An 18,274-nucleotide genomic window follows, 5' to 3' on the forward strand; every position below is an offset into this window, starting at 1 on the left:
CTCTGATTGAAGTAGCAGTGCCCAATCAATTTTTCCGCGATAAATGCATTTCAATCTTCAACTTTGTGCCAACCTAACAAAGTCAACTCAATTTATTGCCAACCTGAAAAAATTATTAATTTAGTTACCAGTTAACAACTGTTTCGAAGAGGTACTCTCTCTAGATTATAGTTCTATATTAACATATGCTATGGACATTTTTCAATTATAATTAAGAGAATAAGAAGAATATACATGCTAAAAGACGAACTTTAAACCCTTAAAAACCACCCTTAGATTTAAAATATTGCCAAAAGATTTCTTAGTGCGCCTCTAAAGGGCCAACTGAACATACCTACCAAATTTGAACGTTTTTGGTCCGGTAGATTTTTAGTTCTGCGAGTGAGTGAGTGAGTCAGTCAGTCAGTGAGTGAGTGAGTGCCATTTCGCTTTTATATAATATAGATTAGGAAAACTGATGGATTACTAGTTATTGAGATTTTAATGACGGTAAGTAGGCCTATTTAAGAATATAGAAAAATCGATAGATTTATAGAACAAAGATATAGAAAACTAATGTCGATATAAGAAAATTTTACTGTACATTTTTTGTTGCAGATTTCATATAGAATCTATGGTTTTCCCACCTTTCATGGGACATTCTGTATCATTAATAGATATGTTGTTGTTGTTTTTCTGTTATAGTTAAATTCAATTATGATCTAGACTGATTCAGCAGTGGAACAAATAAGCTGTGATAAGATTTATATTGAATATACTATGGAATGGAACTTATAATAATATTGTATTGACTCTAAATTACTGTATGACGAAACTCTATGTTTGTAAAAGCTCTTGAGTTAATAAAACATTATTATTATATTATTATTATTATTATTCAAGCCGTCAATAGGCCTCACGACTGTCCATACTTCAGCCGGGACCAACAATTTAACATGCCCATCAGTTTGTTGTCGATCCAAATAGATTATTGTTGTTTCAATAGATTAACCTTTTCAGAGCTGTACAGTCTCAAGTTAGGCGCAAACCACTTAGTCAAGAAAACGACACGACATGATCAGACACGTTTAGTCACAATACTTCACATAGCTGCTTGTGACGCAACTCACACTGATTATACATTTGTATTTTCTTGACTAACTGGTGTGTGCCTAGCCTAAGGCTGGGCGTACACCGGTTAGTCAAAACAAGACTAGTCACGTTTAGTCACAATACTTCACATAGTTGCTTATGAAGACATGTCTAATTGCAATGAGTAATCGGTGTGTGTTGCTTCATAAGCAACTGTGTGAAGTAATGGGCCCGTTCTGTGTACATGGAATGTGGTAAATTGTCCGATTCACAATTTACCAAGTAAAAAGTTCCGCGTTCCATGGGAGGAATTTTGACAGATTCTCTTCCAGAAACCTGTTTCAGTTCCAAAATCCTGCCCCACAGTCGAAGTGTGGTTTGTAAAACAGCCTTTCTTCATTCACGCAGCTAGTAAACGACACATTTTAGTGTAAATCAACTTTATATGTGCGCGCCAAAAGCTTGAACCAACGATTTTGAAATGGCGTTCCATGGGAACATTTTGCACTAGTCACGTGATGGAACAATTTACTGTACACAGAACGTACACATTGTCACTAATCGTGACTAGTCTTGTCGTGACTAACTGATGTGTGCCCACCCTTAGAGCATAGTACAGAGCTGTGAGTCTAATCAATATCCAAGTCATCCCGGTATATTTGATTCAATATTAATTGCTTATTCTTGTTAATAATGATCAATTCACTATATACAAATGAACGGTAGTATATTTTAATCGTTAAGAAAAAATATTTTTTCATGATTTAAAAATACATTTTCATAATTGAGATTAAATTGGTGGTTTAATTTGGCAAATATGTTGAATGAAAACGAACAGATCATCGTCTAATGACAGACAAGGATTTGCTACCAATGCTAACCAGATCCTGACTTTAGAATGAGAATCTAACAAAAGGGAATTTCATTATTGTCATTCTCGTTCGAACTGACTTATGGCCCTATAGTGGAAATTGAGTTCCAAAGTTATTTACACTTGTGTTTTATATGAAAATTGAGAGATGGATTGCATTTGAATAGTCTTACCAAATTTCCACATGACCGCTGGAGTGGGCTTTGCTTGGATGGCACATTCAATTTTCAATTCCTCGCCTTCAATAAACGTCAACTGTGATGTCAACTTCACGTATGGTTTCACTGAATACACAAAAACAATGCACAGTTACAATATCTCTCAAATATCAGCATTTGATCATAAATCAAAAAGAAACGAAAAGAAAGTGGACTATTGAAAGAGAAATTGTTTTATTTTGATTAATAATTTCAAGATTAATGATTGTGGGCATAACCTAGATAAAATTTGGACTATTTGAGAAAAAAATATGAATAGAAGACGTTTTAGGATAGCCTGTTTTTCTGAATACAGTAGCCTAATTGTTAGCTCTATTCAATAAAAATAATAAAACAAAGCAAATAATCACGGCAAAGTCAACATCCTATCGAGATAATATTAACTTACTCATATTAACTCACTTAATATTAATTTACTCATATGAGTAATCTACAATGTTGTACTTCACTTTATAAAACACAAGAAAAATACTTTTGAAGCACTAAAAGTTTTGATACTACTTATGAAAATACTCGTGAAATACCCAATCTAATAGCTTGAAAAATTTTATTTTGATGGAATGGAGTTTCCTTAGACCAAGCGCACATGGTGTGACTGTTTTACAACTACAGTAAACGAAAGAAAGCTGCTAAGCTAAAAATTTGCACAGACCTTAATTATGACATTCTGAACAAGCGATGAGAAATATAATACTGTATCCCTGTTAGAAAATGTCTTTTATTCATGTTCACAAAAATCAGTTTTTGTATAACAGCTTTGTCTCCTGAGCATTGAATGATATTGTAAAGATTGTACAGCATAGAATTCTCTACAAAATTGTTGATGTACATTATTTCGTAAATTTTCAGCTTAGCAGCTTTCATTGGGAGGTTCAATCCCGATTTGCATGGATTATATGCATATTTCAAATCACATACAACATACATCCATCTGTTCTAAGCTTCTAATAAACGAATTAGGCTCACAGACCTCGGAGGTAAAATAATTTGAAGATATCTTACCTATAACTTCGATCATGATCTTAGACTGTTCTGTTCCATTAACATATACATGACACCAGTAGTTACCGATATCATCTAACGAAGGCTTTAGAATTCTCAAATTTTTCCCTGACACTTCCAAGTACGGCTTTCCATCTTTGTTCGTTGTTTTTAATAACTCATTATCTTTATACCTATAAAAGAACAACAATGAGACTTCAACTATTTCTAAAAGTAAGAAAGCACAATAATAGTTAAAATGGCAAATAAATTGATTTGATTTGAAAAAAATGTATAGAGCGGAAATTTGATTGGTCTTTTTGGTATGAGCTGCCGATAAAATGAAACAAAGTGTATCCGGCTGGATAAAGCTTTATGCTCAACTCACACTTACGCGACTCAGGTCGAGAAGAGACTGCGACTTTAGTCTCTTCTCAACGCAGCATGTGCTTTCAAATGGTGACGTCGCGGAGACTAGAATCGACTGGTCTGAATGTCACCATTTGGAAACACATGCTGCGTCAATAAGAGACTAGAGTCCCAGTCTCTTCTCGACTTGAGTCGCGTTAGTGTGAGTTGAGCCTAAGTCACTGGACTTTGTTCGCGAATTGGAACGAATACCATTTTACCACACATCGCAGTGAAATGTTTGTTTCCTCATTTTGAAATTAATTCTAATGTTATATGTACGATACAGTTCTTTGTTCTTCTTCTTCTACCTCTTCCTATTCTTCTTCTTATTTTTCTTTTTCTTCTTCTTCGTAAGTGTGAGTTGAGCCTTACGCACGATGACGATAGTGCGACAATATCTAAGGTTTGATTAATGGTTAAAATTGTTCTCCCGTCATCTTTTTTGCAAGCATCGGTTACAAAATAATCAATTTTAGTACATCTAGCAGAAGCTCTCAATTTCTCTTCGGCAAAAAAACATTTTGAAGCAAGTCTTCTGATTTATTTTTCTGAGCCTGTTTTTATCAATACTAGAACACAAAATTACTTTTTATAAAAATCCATTTTACTTATAATTTTTAATCGAGCGGGACAATCCGAATGCATTTTTGCTCTCATAAGGACTAGAGAATCTTCCAAAAAACATTAAGGGTCGGTTTCCAAGCTCGGGATTTAGCTAGGATTTTATCCCGAGCTCGGAAACCGGCCCTAAGAAGGTAGAGATGGCTGAGTATTGTTAATTTGTCTATAACTTTGTAATTTGGTATGGAAATCACCAGAAACTATGTGAAATCAGTTGATAAATCTGAAGAGATCAGTTTAATAATTGAAAACCATACTCTAAAATCATACTTTTAGTCCATATTACAACACTAGTATTATTGAGCATTTATAAATTTATTACCAACCATTTATTGTCAAATAATTTTTGTTTCAATATGCTAAAGCCTAGAGATCATTGTCACATTATCATTATCAAATTATCATGATTCATAAAATTATCATGATTGTTGAACACACCAGTTGATAGCTGTCACCAAGCTAAATTATTATTTATTTCTGTTTATTATTTATTTCATGTTAATGTTTAAATTAAGTTTTTAATGGTGTTTTTGTTTTGAAAAAATTGTATTGTATTATGGCAAATAAAGAATTTGAATTTGAAGCTTCAGTTAAAATCAGAGAAACCCTGATGGCAAATAAACAGTTCAGTTTCCCCTTTCAAATTTCAATTTACTGAAACAAGTACTTGTTATGGCGCGATTTGGTACTTTCAAACTATCCTAATAAAAACTTGAGGTGTTTCCATTAGAAACACCACTAAATACAGCTCTATATATTTTTTGAATAATTTCCATTATTCATCAAACTTGTAAAGTAACTTTTGAAACACTCTGTATAGCCATAGAGAAAAGCTAGCATAAGAAGATATCCCACGGTAAAGGTAGTTTGTTTCACGTCTCAAGCCGACTTTTGTTAACTCAAGCCGACTTTTGTTAACTCAAGCCGACTTTTGTTAACTCAAGCCGACTTTTGTTAACTCAAGCCGACTTTTGTTAACTCAAGCCGTTACTGTAGACTATTGATTGATTCTCTATCACAAATAACAATGTATTGCCAGATCTTACAAGACACATTGCATACTAACACTACATTATAATAGAAATAGATGAAAATTTAACTACTGTCTATTATTACTGTTTTACTAAACTTATTACTGTTTTATTAAACTTATTACTGATTACTGTCGACTACTGTCTATTATTACTGTTTTGGCCTGGTCCCTGGTGAGAGTGTAAGAACGGCACAGCATTGGAGACTACAAGCGTCACATAACTTCTAAAAGAGCTACTAGGACTATCGGCTTGAGTTAAGATTGAAAATTGAACCATAAACGCCTTATACCATGGGATATCGTCTAGTGCTATATTTTCTCTATGGCTATACATAGTGTTTCAAAAGTTACTTTACAACATTGATGAATAATAACAATTATTCAAAAAATATATAGCGGTATCTAGTAGTGCTACTAATACACCTCAAGTTTTCATTAATTTCTAATAATTTCAGTTACAAGTTGTGAACTAGTTTTCCTTATTCAAACTATCACTAAAAGTTTGTTAATCAAAATCAATTGATAGAATAACTTTGTTCAACTCACCATTTGTATTCGGGTTTGCTGTTGGCAAGAGTCTGATCGGTTATGTTACAGTGCATGTGGAACTGTGCCGCCAAGTCCATGACTTTGTAAGGTTGGAAGTCGAAATTCGCATGGAGCTTACTACTATCTGCAACTGAAAAAACACCCCATGAAGTATCCCTTCCAAAACACAGTACAAAACATATTTTCACAATTAGTGAAACAAACAATTTCCATGAGAAAGATTGGAGAGAAACCGTGCAAAAGATGTGAATGTATGAATGAACTATAGTGGGGTCCACGTTATAATGGCAGTGGAGAAAGATAAGATAAAAACGTTGCCGATCTTCAGTCTTGTCAATGCCTTCTATAGACGGTAGCTGATACAGGTTTATTGATGTAATATTAACGGTTCATTCTCGTGCTTAATAATCACTTATTAAGCACGAAATTATATTTTCAATAATTTCATAATGAATTTACATTATTGAGATGAAATATTTAGTTAAGGAGCTATTAATTCTACATTGTTAAAAGACGATCTGGTAACAAAGCAAAGCAAGAAAGAGATACCGCTATCCATCCACTTTGTTGAATGATAGACAAGGATAGCAATACCATTGCTAATCAAACACTGACATTATAACGTGAACCTCTCACTATAGGCCTATTCAATGATAAAAACCTAAAATTCTATTGTAGAAAACAAATAGGATCAATAAAATGATTGAGCATGCTTGACTAAAGAATATGATTATCAATAAAATCATGAAAATATGAAAACTAATAGTAGATCTATATCATGAGTTGATGCGTTTCCAACAACCATTTGCTTCACCAAAGGTGACCAGTTAGTCAAGACAAGACAAGACACGTTTAGTCACAATACTTCACATAGTTGCTTATGACGCAACTGATCATGTCTTGTCTTGTGTGCGCCTAGCCTTGAGCTGGTCACACACCGATTAGACATATTTCTCATACAAATTTCGAAAATAACTATGAATTTTGTAGATCATTTCAGTTCTCTACGCATTCATTACTTTATTCTCCCAATACCACTTATCATTAAAATGATTGATGGAGGAAAAATAAGGTATATCATATTTATAACTACGATTGAACAAAATCAATAAAGCCAAAACCTGGTTGAAAGTGTCATTTTATGAATTTTCAAATGAGAATGGACTATGATAAATTTTATTTTTGCTATACTTATGGATAAAAAACTAAGATTTACTACTGTATGAAAAGCATATTATGCTGAAGTTCCTTTTTTGTATTGCTTTTCAAGATTATACTAAGACTAATCTGTGATAAACCAATTTTTGTCAATAATATAATATGTCATTTTATAAATTTTCAAATGAGAACGGACTATGATAATTTTTTTCGCTATACTTATGGATAAAAAACTAAAATTTACTACTGTATGAAAAGCATATTATACTGTAGTTCCTTATTTGGTTTGCTTTTTAATATTAGACTAATCTGTGATAAACCAATTTTTTCAATAATATATGAAGATAAAGCTACAGAATAACTACTACATAAAATGATAATTAATTATACTATTGAAGCTTATAATATTTTATGAGGAAAAATATGTGTGATACAAGCCTGGTAGAAAAGTCTAGTGGTTATGATGATGAATCAAGATATTACTACCTAGTCTTAAAGATGAATTTATGATTCAAATATTTCTACCATTATAATGTTTAATACTGGTTTTATTTCATTCAATTCCAAGTAGATGAAAAATTAACTTTTATAAAACTACAAATTCTTACCACAAAATAAAGATTTCCTAGTTGTTCTTTACTTTGTGATCTGACTAAGGATAGTCAAAAATTACATTACCTATAAAATTAAGGCCTAACTAAAACTCATATTTGAATAGGCCTACTATACTTTAAAGCTTCCATAGCTATTTTATATTTTCAGAAAGTTTAAAAAGTGGAGTAGAAACTTAAATGAAGATGCTGATAAGAGTATGATTTAAAATGTAGCTCAACTCAACGCGAAAAATGATTCGTTTTGGCATGAAAGCCAAAAGTAGAGTTAGAGTACACAATGAATGTTTACGTTGGGACAAGAACAAATTCTATTATAGGTTTTCACTAGCTAGAGCTTGTAATAACCCTTCAAGTTTGCTGCAGCTTGCCTTTGCACTAAAAAAATGATAGAAAGACGTTATAAAAATAAAACATCGATTCAAATAAATTATAACTGAAGATAAAGAGCATACTCTGAGATTGGCATTATATTATATTAAACTAGGATGAAACCCCGTGTTTTGATTCGATTCACAAAATAGATGAACCTCAATTTTATTGATTTAAGAATGGACAGTTTTAGAGGACATTTAGGCTAGTTGCAAATTGAGACGAGACGTGGCGTGACCAGAAACTGCTAGATTAGTTATTATATGATAATATTAAAATGTTCAATAATTATTATTAAACGAAAATCCCAATTAAATGCTGTAAATCACCCCGAAGACTTCTGCTACCGCAAATATTGACAACAGGGTAAACAGCTAGATGGAAATTCGATGAGCGCTACTATACAAAAATTATTTTCCAGCCCGGAAAATTTCACATTGAACAGTTATAATGTTCACATTGAGACGAAGCTAGCACGTTTGAACATTATAATATGACCATATATTAAGTTAGACCAAACGAGCAAATGCTTGTTCTGAACAAAGATTTATAAAAAATATGGATAAAGCTCTAAAATGATGAGAACTAGCAATGGATTCATACACTTTTGGAGACATAATTTATAATGCTTCTCATAATAATATGTCAGGTTGCTTCTATGTGTTTTATGCTCCAGAATTTGTCCTCTATCTCAGTGCTCGTTTGGTGTAAACCCAGCCTGATATTATTTCATTTAGAAAACTCGGGTCACATCTCAATATGCGATTAGCCTTAAACAAGTTTCAGAGACCACTACTTCCGTAAACAAAGCCATAGTGCATTGTGGTGACGTCAGCACAAGTAGGGCTCCTACACCAATGACAATTTACTCCTACACCAATGACAATTTGTTGATTTCAGCTGATCTATATTAGCTAGAGTTTTTATTGGTGTAGGAGCCCTACCTGTGCTGACGTTACCATCAACCACCTGTCATGCACTATGGCTTTGTTTACGGAGGTAGTGCAGAGACACGGTTTATGACAGTTAATGACTATAATCTACAGTTAAAAATCAATATAACTAACAAAGAAAGAATTTGCAAGTCAAGTTATAACAATTATTATTATTATTATTATTATTATTGGATTTCACTTAATATAAAGGCCTAGATCAAAAATAAACGAATGAGAAATATTGCAAAAATTGATGCCAGAAAAACAACAGATTTCAACTTCAAAATCATATTCTGAGTTCACTATCAACTGTATATAAAATAGTTTTTATCAATAATACATCTATCATGATAAGTTGGAACAGAAAAGCCAGTTACACACACATTTTTGGACGTTCGATTTTTTGTCGTCCTTAAGAATTTTATCAGATTATACGAAACTTGACAAAGATCATCTCTTTGACTTCATCTGTTCAATCTAATAGAATTTATAAGGACGGCACAAAATCGTACGTCAAAAATCGATGTGTGTGTAACTAGCCTAAATCCCCGCACACACACATCGATTTTTGTTCGAACGATATTTTTCCGTCATTATGAATTCCATCAGATTAAACGGAACTTGACAAACATAATTAGTTTAATCTAATATAATTTATAAGGACGGCTAATCATACGTCCAAAAACCGATGTGTGTGTAACTAGCCGAAGACTAGTATAAGATATTCCTCAAACACAATTTTACTTCTGGATTCAACTTGAAAGTACTATGGTATTTCCTAATTCACTAATCAAACTATTAGTCTAGAAATACAGTGACTTCAAGGATTCTAGCTATTGAAAGCTACACTAATAATAATTATTATTATAAGAACGGTATCTAGAAATTGACCATAACTTGACATAATTAGCCATTATTGTGTGATCGATAGTTCTAACGATTGCTTGTGATAAGCCGGTGATTTCAATTTTCCCATTGCGAGCAACGATTATTGATGCTCAAGGTTAATTGAGATTGCCGCACAGTAATTGAGAGTCACGAGTACAAATTGGGGATTAGTCTCAAGTCAAAGATAAACCTAAGAACATCTGTCTTCTCTGAGTTCAATAAATTAAATAATATTACTGATGAATAAACTGATTATTCATTTGAATAAAAACAAAATTTCCCAAATAATAAGTTAATTTATTCACAAAATGTTACGAGTATTCAATTACAAAGCCTCATGAAACGTTATTATGAAAATATTTTCAATTTTATGAGGAAAGATTTAAATAGATTGATTGATTATTTGACATTATTAGGGCGGATTTAGGACTCCTGGTCCTCTCAAGTCAAAGATATTTATTTTTAATATACTTATTTATTGACCGAGCGAAGTGAGGTCTAAGATTCAAGTCGACGGTTTGGCATTTCTATTGATGTTTAAATGTTTATATGTTGCACATTTACGGCGAAACGCGGTAATAGATTTTCATGAAATTTGACAGGTATGTTCCTTTTTTAATTGCGCGTCGACGTATATACAAGGTTTTTTGGAAATTTTGCATTTCAAGGATAATATAAAAAGAAAAAGGAGCCTCCTTCATAGGCCAATATTAGAGTAAAAATCAGACTATAGAATTATTCATCATAAATCAGCTGACAAGTGATTACACAGATGTGTGGAGAAGCCAGTCTATTGCTTTATTTCCATAAGGTCTATAGTTTCAATAACAGTAACTATATTACCCACAGTATGGCCATTGGAATTTTTTTTCCCGCCGCCGCCATGAAGATTCCAAATATTTGAATTTTACAATGGAGCTTATAAGCGATTATTAAAGTATAATCAATTTCCCTTCGAAAATTATATATCAAACTCATCGTGAGGTTCAAAATATGTTTACAATCGGTAAAAGAAGTGATAAGTTCCAAATTTCTAATGCTATAAGATAGGACTTGAAAGTTTGTTTGGAATCTTAATGGCGGATTTGTACCATATGACCGAGCTAACCAATCAGAAGCGTGACAGTCAATGGCCATACTGTGGGTAATATAGTTACTGTAGTTTCAATCAGGTACTTGTGGATGAGAATAATGCGTGAGGTCTACTGTTCACAGAACTACTAGTTTAATAAAGATAACTTGAATGCTTAATTTGTTATTATGAAAAATATTTATACCGCTTGAAAAATATTTATTAGAATAATTTGACAAATCATTTCATAGAAGCTTCATTACAAGTTCACATTATTATGAGTGGAAAACATTTCAGCTTTATTAATTTGTTGAAAAAATATAATTTTGGTGATATTGATTGATTATGTTCCCTAGACAAATGCTTCTTTATACTAAATATTTTGAATATTTGAAGTTTGATTTTTGTTTTAACGGAAGTTTTATTATCAATTTAAGTAAATTTGAAATTCTTTGTTTTATTCTGATTCATAGTTTCAGATTGAAGATTTGGTGTTGAAATTGAAGTGAACATAACCTACATAATATTTGGAAGATTTGTGACAAAATCAGGAAATTGAAGAAGTTTTGGGCAATAGCCTGTTTTTTCTTTTCCGACTATTGTATTGTTCGCTCTATCTAATAAATAAATATGTGACATGAAAATAATAGCCTACTTTAAAAAGCATATTAACGAAATACTAGTGAATAAACGGGTTGAGATTAGCAACAGACATTGAATCAGAAATTTACATTAATTTGAAAAATGCTGCTTATTATTTAGTATTTTGAAATTACATTACTCATTATAATTACTGATTACTTTTGCTAAAAACACTATCTACGATAATTTGCCACTTCACAAGAAGGAACTAGTTCATTGGCTCTCAAAATTAAGTACTGTAGCTTGCTAATTTTCATTTTGTATTATTAGTATAATACTGAATAAGTGTTGAATTTACTAATCTACATTGTCATTGAATAAATAATAAATTGACGACTTGTGAAGGTTATAGCTATACTTGTCTATAATAAATAAATTCTTACGGTACTTGAAATACTTGTCTATGAATTTATTACAACTATAAATTGAATTATTTCAACTATTGGATAATTTTCTACAACTGTTGAATACAGAGGAATCGCTGAGTCTAAAAACGTTTAAAGCGAAAACTAACTGAGGTTACGAGGTGACTAAAAAATATATTTATTTCACTCATTATATTTTACCTTCTTCTGGGGTTTCGGTAATGTCCTGTTCTGTTAAAATAATTGATATCGAATGCAGTGTAAGCAAAAGATCAGAATAAATATGAATAAAATTGATAAGGTTTGATACATTGAGGTGAATCCACAAAGAAATAACATTCAAGTTAGAATTCAGAAATGTCAAAAAACTGATGTTATAGAAACAATTTAAAACATAATTATTCCAACGACACATCTTAAACAACAAATCATGAAAAAGTAATGAATAATCTTGTTCTCTGAATTCACTGAAGAATTCCCATTATTTTCAAGTGCACTACAATATATAATGTTGAACATGAAATAGTTCAATGAGTACTGTTTATTTAGTTGCAACTTGCAACTCCGATAGCAAAGTAAGCTATCAGCAGAGAAAACTCCTATAATTGTAATTCTGTGCTACCAGTTTCAAAATTTATGTCACAATGCGCACAAATCATTCAAAAAGGAAACTTGTTTCCACATTTATTGGATGATACTGGGTTGGTTTAGTCAAGCTGTTGTACGTTGACTGAATACCTATTTCGCAGCCAATTCAAAGATGAATTATTTTATGTGTGATAAAATCATACATTCCATTGCTTAGAATTTCACATAATATGGAGATCAAAGTATAAATCAGATTATGTAATTAAATTCCCTCTAACTTGTTAAAATATAATTGTGTAGGGGATTTTATTTCAAATTAACGTAGATTCATTGATGGGCATAAAATTAGAAAATAAAATAACAACAGTGTACTATACGAGTAGTGACTCTCAAAAAACTAGATAGTCCAAGCTATCGTCCAAATTCGACAAAATAATATAATTATAAAAATTAGTACAGATCTAGTCTTAGAGATGTACAGTTCATAAGGTTGAGATAACCTTGAATAGTATCACTTTAATCAATAAATCAAAAACTTTCACTCCAAAAAATCTTTATCACAATTCGCGAAAAATTCTCGAGTTTTGTTCAAGGATTGTTGAAAAATTGAAAATAAACCACATAATTAGAAACTTCTCAAAGAGAAACTTATTATGCTTAATCTTGAAACGGAATTCGAGATGAATTGATAGAATATAATAGAACTAGATGACCCTACCAATAAATATTATTATCCAGTTTTCAAAATACAAAATTAAAAAATCCAACTATGACAGATAAAAAATAATTTCGTAACCTAATTCTTTCGACCGCGACTATCCGGAAAAATGAGAAACACACATCTAAATACATTCCTAAAAACTCATCAATCATTCAATAAGCTGTAATATTGTTTTGAGAAATAAATAAATATCATTTTCTGAATTTAAAGAGTTCGATTTTCATTATTTCAGCATCAACAGTAACATTTTCCATTTCTATGAGGTTACACAGTCTTTCATAAATACTGTATTAGGTGAAAAATGTTCATCCTATGATTATTTTGAATTGAAATATATATTTCAGCCTAAAAATATAATTTCTATAAAGACAATTTCAGCCTCAAGGGAACAGTATTTGACTATTACATAACAGACTTCATATTCGAAAATCATTCATAGATGGAACAATTCCAATACTTAAACATCAACTTATATCTAGCATATCAATTCAAGAGCTACAATTTAGTTTTACAACAAAAATCTACATTTTTCATAAGATAAATAGTTAAAATATTGAGCATTTATTGCAGTTCACCACAGAAATCAGCAAGTAAGGGCCAATACATATAACTCCAATTGCAAGCTGCTGTTAAATCCAAGTCTAATACACACGTATCAGCTTATTACACACACACAGACACACACATGGCATAAGTGTAGTAATTTCCATTCGACTTAAGCACAGTTAAGAATAAACAAACATACAAAGCCCGCCTACGGCAAAGAGCATAGCAAATCAGCGCAATTAAGGGTGTGAGTCAACCAATAGATTATTTCCACCTCAATTGTATAGAATCTTCCGGAGACGCAGAAGAACAGTTGATCAACACTATGTTAATATGGTGAGTAGCTGTTAATGGATTATTTGGATACAGTGCTTGCAGAATATAATCAATGGAATGCATGTAGAGAATACATGTTTATAATGAATTACTGTGTAATAGAGGGTTTGCAATGGGGATATGCGATTGCACAGATAATGGCCGAAATGTGTGAGACAATACGAATTTTTATCTGGAAATTAGTTTCTTAGACGACATACAAATGAAAAATAACTGTAATGTCAGATAAAGTTTAGGGCGAGACCATATCAGGCGTTTTCAGAGTCGGCAGGGCAGGAAGCTCTCCGATTGGCTGATTGGGTTGGCGTCTGAATAAAACACCTAATATGGTCTCGTCCTTAGACGACATATAAATGAAAATTTACGAATATGATACGAAGTTTACTTGATACTATGAAAGAAACGTTTTTTGGAAATGAAAAGTCTGGAGGACACTCAAGTGAGTGGATTTTTGTAAACCTAAAGGACTTTACTCAGTGGTCATCAAAATTAATACAGCAATAGGCTTGGTAATTTAGTGAGTGAATGTCAGTTAGACATTCCATACAGATTGGATCTTTGCAAACCTAGAGACAATTTACTCAGTAGTCATCAAAATTAATACAACAATAGGCTTGGTAACTTAATGATTGAATGTCAGTTAGACATTCCATACAGATTGGATATTTGTAAACCTAGAGGACAATTTACTCAGTGGACATCAAAATTAATACAGCAATAGGCATGGTAATTTAGTGAGTGAATGTGAGATGGAGTTTACTCCATACAGATTGGATCTTTGTAAACCTAGAGACAATTTACTCAGTGGTCATCAAAATCATTACAGCAATAGGCTTGGTAATTTAGTGATTGAATGTCAGTTAGACATTCCATACAGATTGGATCTTTGTAAACCTAGAGGACAATTTACTCAGAGGTCATCAAAATCAATACAACAAACTACGGAGAACTGAACCTGGCAAGAAAGAGAGAGGTCTCCTCAACAGGGTCAACAAAAAAATCTAGAAGAGCGAACTAAGAGGCGGCTCGCTTTGCCTTGGCAGCGGGAGCAATTACAGCGGAGCGGCGGGCGGGCGGGCGGGCGTAGCGAGCCTTACCGACGTAGAGATGGTGCGGCTGAGTGTGGTGCGGGTGGCAGCGGTAGGCTCCCGCGTGTCCCGGAGCAGCCGCCGAAACCGACAACCGCGCAAACACCGCGTTGTTCTCCTCCCGCTCGTCCAGATTATAACTGTGCCGCGGATTCTCAAACTTTGTCTCTCTACCGATCGGCACATTGTTTCTCTGCCAGTGCACCGCCTCGGCCAGACTCAGTCGGCACACTATTGAAAAAGGCTCACCCACTTTCACAGTGCTGTTGCCTTCGTAAATATTACCTATACACACACACACATACACTACATCAATCAACCAGAAAGAAGAGAGAGAGGAACCTTTTTGGAGCAGCCTCCAAGCGGCCTCGCAGCGGTTAATGTCAAGCGCAGAGCTCAAACTAACACCAAAGCTAACCAAAAACATTCGTCAGAAGATAGCAAATTAAGAGGTCCAGCCATCAGAAAAACCAAAAACCAACCAAAGTAGTACTTGTCAAAAACTAGATTCAGTACTTTCGTGTAATAAACTAGTCCTATGTAATATGAGAAAATTTAATCAAAGACGAGTTCCTATCAACGTCCAAAAAATAACTATAATTACAGTTGACACTTCTTCCAGTAGGTTAGTAAAATAAACTAAAAACTAACAAAAGTTGTAGCCTAAATGTCAAAAACTAGATTCAGTTATTTTTGTGTAATAAACCAGACCTATGTAACACAAAAAAATTATGAAAGAACAATATTCCTTTCAGAGCCCCAAAAATCTATAAATTAATACAGTAAACACCTCCTCCAGTAGGTTAGTAAAATAAACTAAAGACCAACAAAAGTTGTAGCCTAATGTCAAAAACTATATTCAGTTTTTTTGTGTAGCCTAATAAGCCAGACCTATGTAATATGAGAAAATTCAATCAAAGACGAGTTCCTATCAACGTCCAAAAATAATAAATATAGTGAAAACTTCCCTTAGTAGGTTAGTAAAATAGTTATTAAGGTTGGCATGTTGAAAAATCTCTACCCTATAACAGCTAAAATCAAAATAATGTGAGAAGTTCTCATCTTCATGTGATAGTAAAACTGTACTTAGTTGTCTACAAGACAATTATTGTCGATTTGATAGAAAATGTTATGCATATTATTCAACAACTAGTGGGTTTTAATTGTATTTCTGAGTTTGTGTTATCTAATAATAATAATGCTCAACATATGGGCCCCATGGACCCCCCCACCATTGGGAGCCTCAATAGTCAAATTTTAATTACTGCTGATCTTTTTTTGGGACACCCCCAAAATTTCAATAATTTTCTATCAAGAGCCCCCCTCTGGGCACCCCTTCATGGACACTTAAATTTGTATTTGTGATAAAAAATAGAAATCTCAATGAATTTAATCCAAACTATATTAAATCTACAAACAAATTTAACCTTCCGGCAGTCGCGCTGTAGTAAAAAAGTACAACAGTGTCAGTTTTTTTGCTGCTCAAAACTATTGAATGGGGTGGTGTCAGTGAATGAGTCACCTATGCATTCCAAAATGTTCCCCTCATCACTCCACTGAGTTGCAGTATCAACCGAGCAATCGTTTAGTCTTTAGGTGCCATTTAGTCGCGACAGTGCATAAGTCGCACTGTGCATAAGATAGGGAGAGACTGTATACGGGGACTGTAAACGAACCAATAACACAGAATTGATGGCTTTGCTTGATTTACCTTATTGGGCAATGAAATGGTAATCATCCAAATGTTCATAGGCGTAAAATAATCCAAGAAGATGGAAAAAGTAGTTATACAATTAGTTTTGACAGTAAACAGAGTACATAAAACTTGGAAAATTGGGTGTTGTACAAAATACAACACGCGACTGCTCGTGCGATTGAGTAGGGCGCGACTACCGTAAGGTTAAAATTACATTTCCGAATTGAAAATCAATCTCCTAAGAAGTAAAGTTAATGTAAACCCCTTAGATTCCAATTTAAAATGAATAAGTCGTAGATTCAAAACACTTTTAAGCAGAAGTTCCAATTTGTACAGTCTCCTAACATCTATAGATTTCGATGATTTTATCCGTAAGGATTTGATATCTAAGAATTTGATATGGATATTACTTTATGAAATAACATTTTCGGTATTTTGATTTCAAAGTGATTCCTAACATCTAGATATTTTGATGATTTTACCCGTAGAGATTTGATATCTAAGAATTTAATATGGATATTATGTTCATGAAATTAAAATTTCGGCTAAGTGAGACAATAAACCAGAGAAAATATACTATTTTTCTATTTGTTTATCTACCGAGAGGCCTTTGTTAGTGAAAATACCACAGATAAATGGAAGAAAATAAACTGATACGTAAAAATAATGTGACAGGAATGGGCAGCAGACATAGCTCTTGAGAGAGAACGATAGAGATAGAATGCGAGGCATGCTGAAACAGATACTCAGTTCCACACCATCCGTAATTAAATTTATAAATTAAATCAACTTTTTCCAGAGATGAGTTTTTACAAAAGGAACTGAATGCTCTTTTCAAACCACAGTTACAATGTTACAATCCCTCTCGGCAGGCTATAAATAATTTTTACGTCAATGACATTCATATTGGTGCGGCAATATGTTCCGTATGCAACGGAGGAAAGGCCGTTAGCTTACAACCAAAAATACTTTCAGCTGTCATTATTTAGCTGACACTGGACGGAACTAGTTCGCTGGCGAAGAGTAGCCCTAAAATTAGAGCATTCCAATCAAGCAATGGATGATTGGAAACATTTTTAATTGATAATTCGGATAAATGTAGATTTGTTTTTTATTAGCTTACAATATTATTCATTAACCAATGTCTTATCATACTGTAGTTTAGATTTACTTCATACTGTTTGTACATTATCAATTTTCCCAATGAATTTCATTTTCAATTAAGCGTTAATTCATAATCCTATCATATCATATTCCTATAAATGATATTATTGAATTCAAGATATGTTAGATACGAGAGTTACAGTTCAATTTCAGTACTGGGCATTGTATCATTTTGAGAAGGTTAATTTCACAGTTGTTTGAATTTCATCAACTTTATTGTAAGATTATGGTTATATTGATTATAAAAAATACATATTTGTTTTTGAGATTTTATTAATAGGCTTATATGAAATATTCCAGGACTTGGGCATATTTTTTGTAATTTTTTTTAGCCATC

The 18,274-nt window shown here is 32.7% G+C and overlaps 1 protein-coding gene across 2 annotated transcripts; it reads right to left on the bottom strand.

Annotated features, from left to right (window-relative positions):
- Positions 1 to 2,115: 2,115 nt before the first annotated feature.
- Positions 2,116 to 15,519, bottom strand: LOC111052719 (basigin; the record flags this gene model as incomplete). Of its 2 annotated transcripts, XM_039421936.1 has the most annotated exon segments (5): positions 2,116 to 2,226; positions 3,163 to 3,335; positions 5,753 to 5,885; positions 12,000 to 12,029; positions 15,087 to 15,519. In XM_039421936.1, coding segments are annotated over 5 exon segments (865 nt in total), but the record flags the coding sequence as incomplete, so codon positions are not given.
- Positions 15,520 to 18,274: the final 2,755 nt, after the last annotated feature.

Source organism: Nilaparvata lugens, chromosome 2 (genome assembly GCF_014356525.2).
Source record: "Nilaparvata lugens isolate BPH chromosome 2, ASM1435652v1, whole genome shotgun sequence".
NCBI classification, from domain to species: Eukaryota; Metazoa; Arthropoda; class Insecta; order Hemiptera; family Delphacidae; genus Nilaparvata; species Nilaparvata lugens.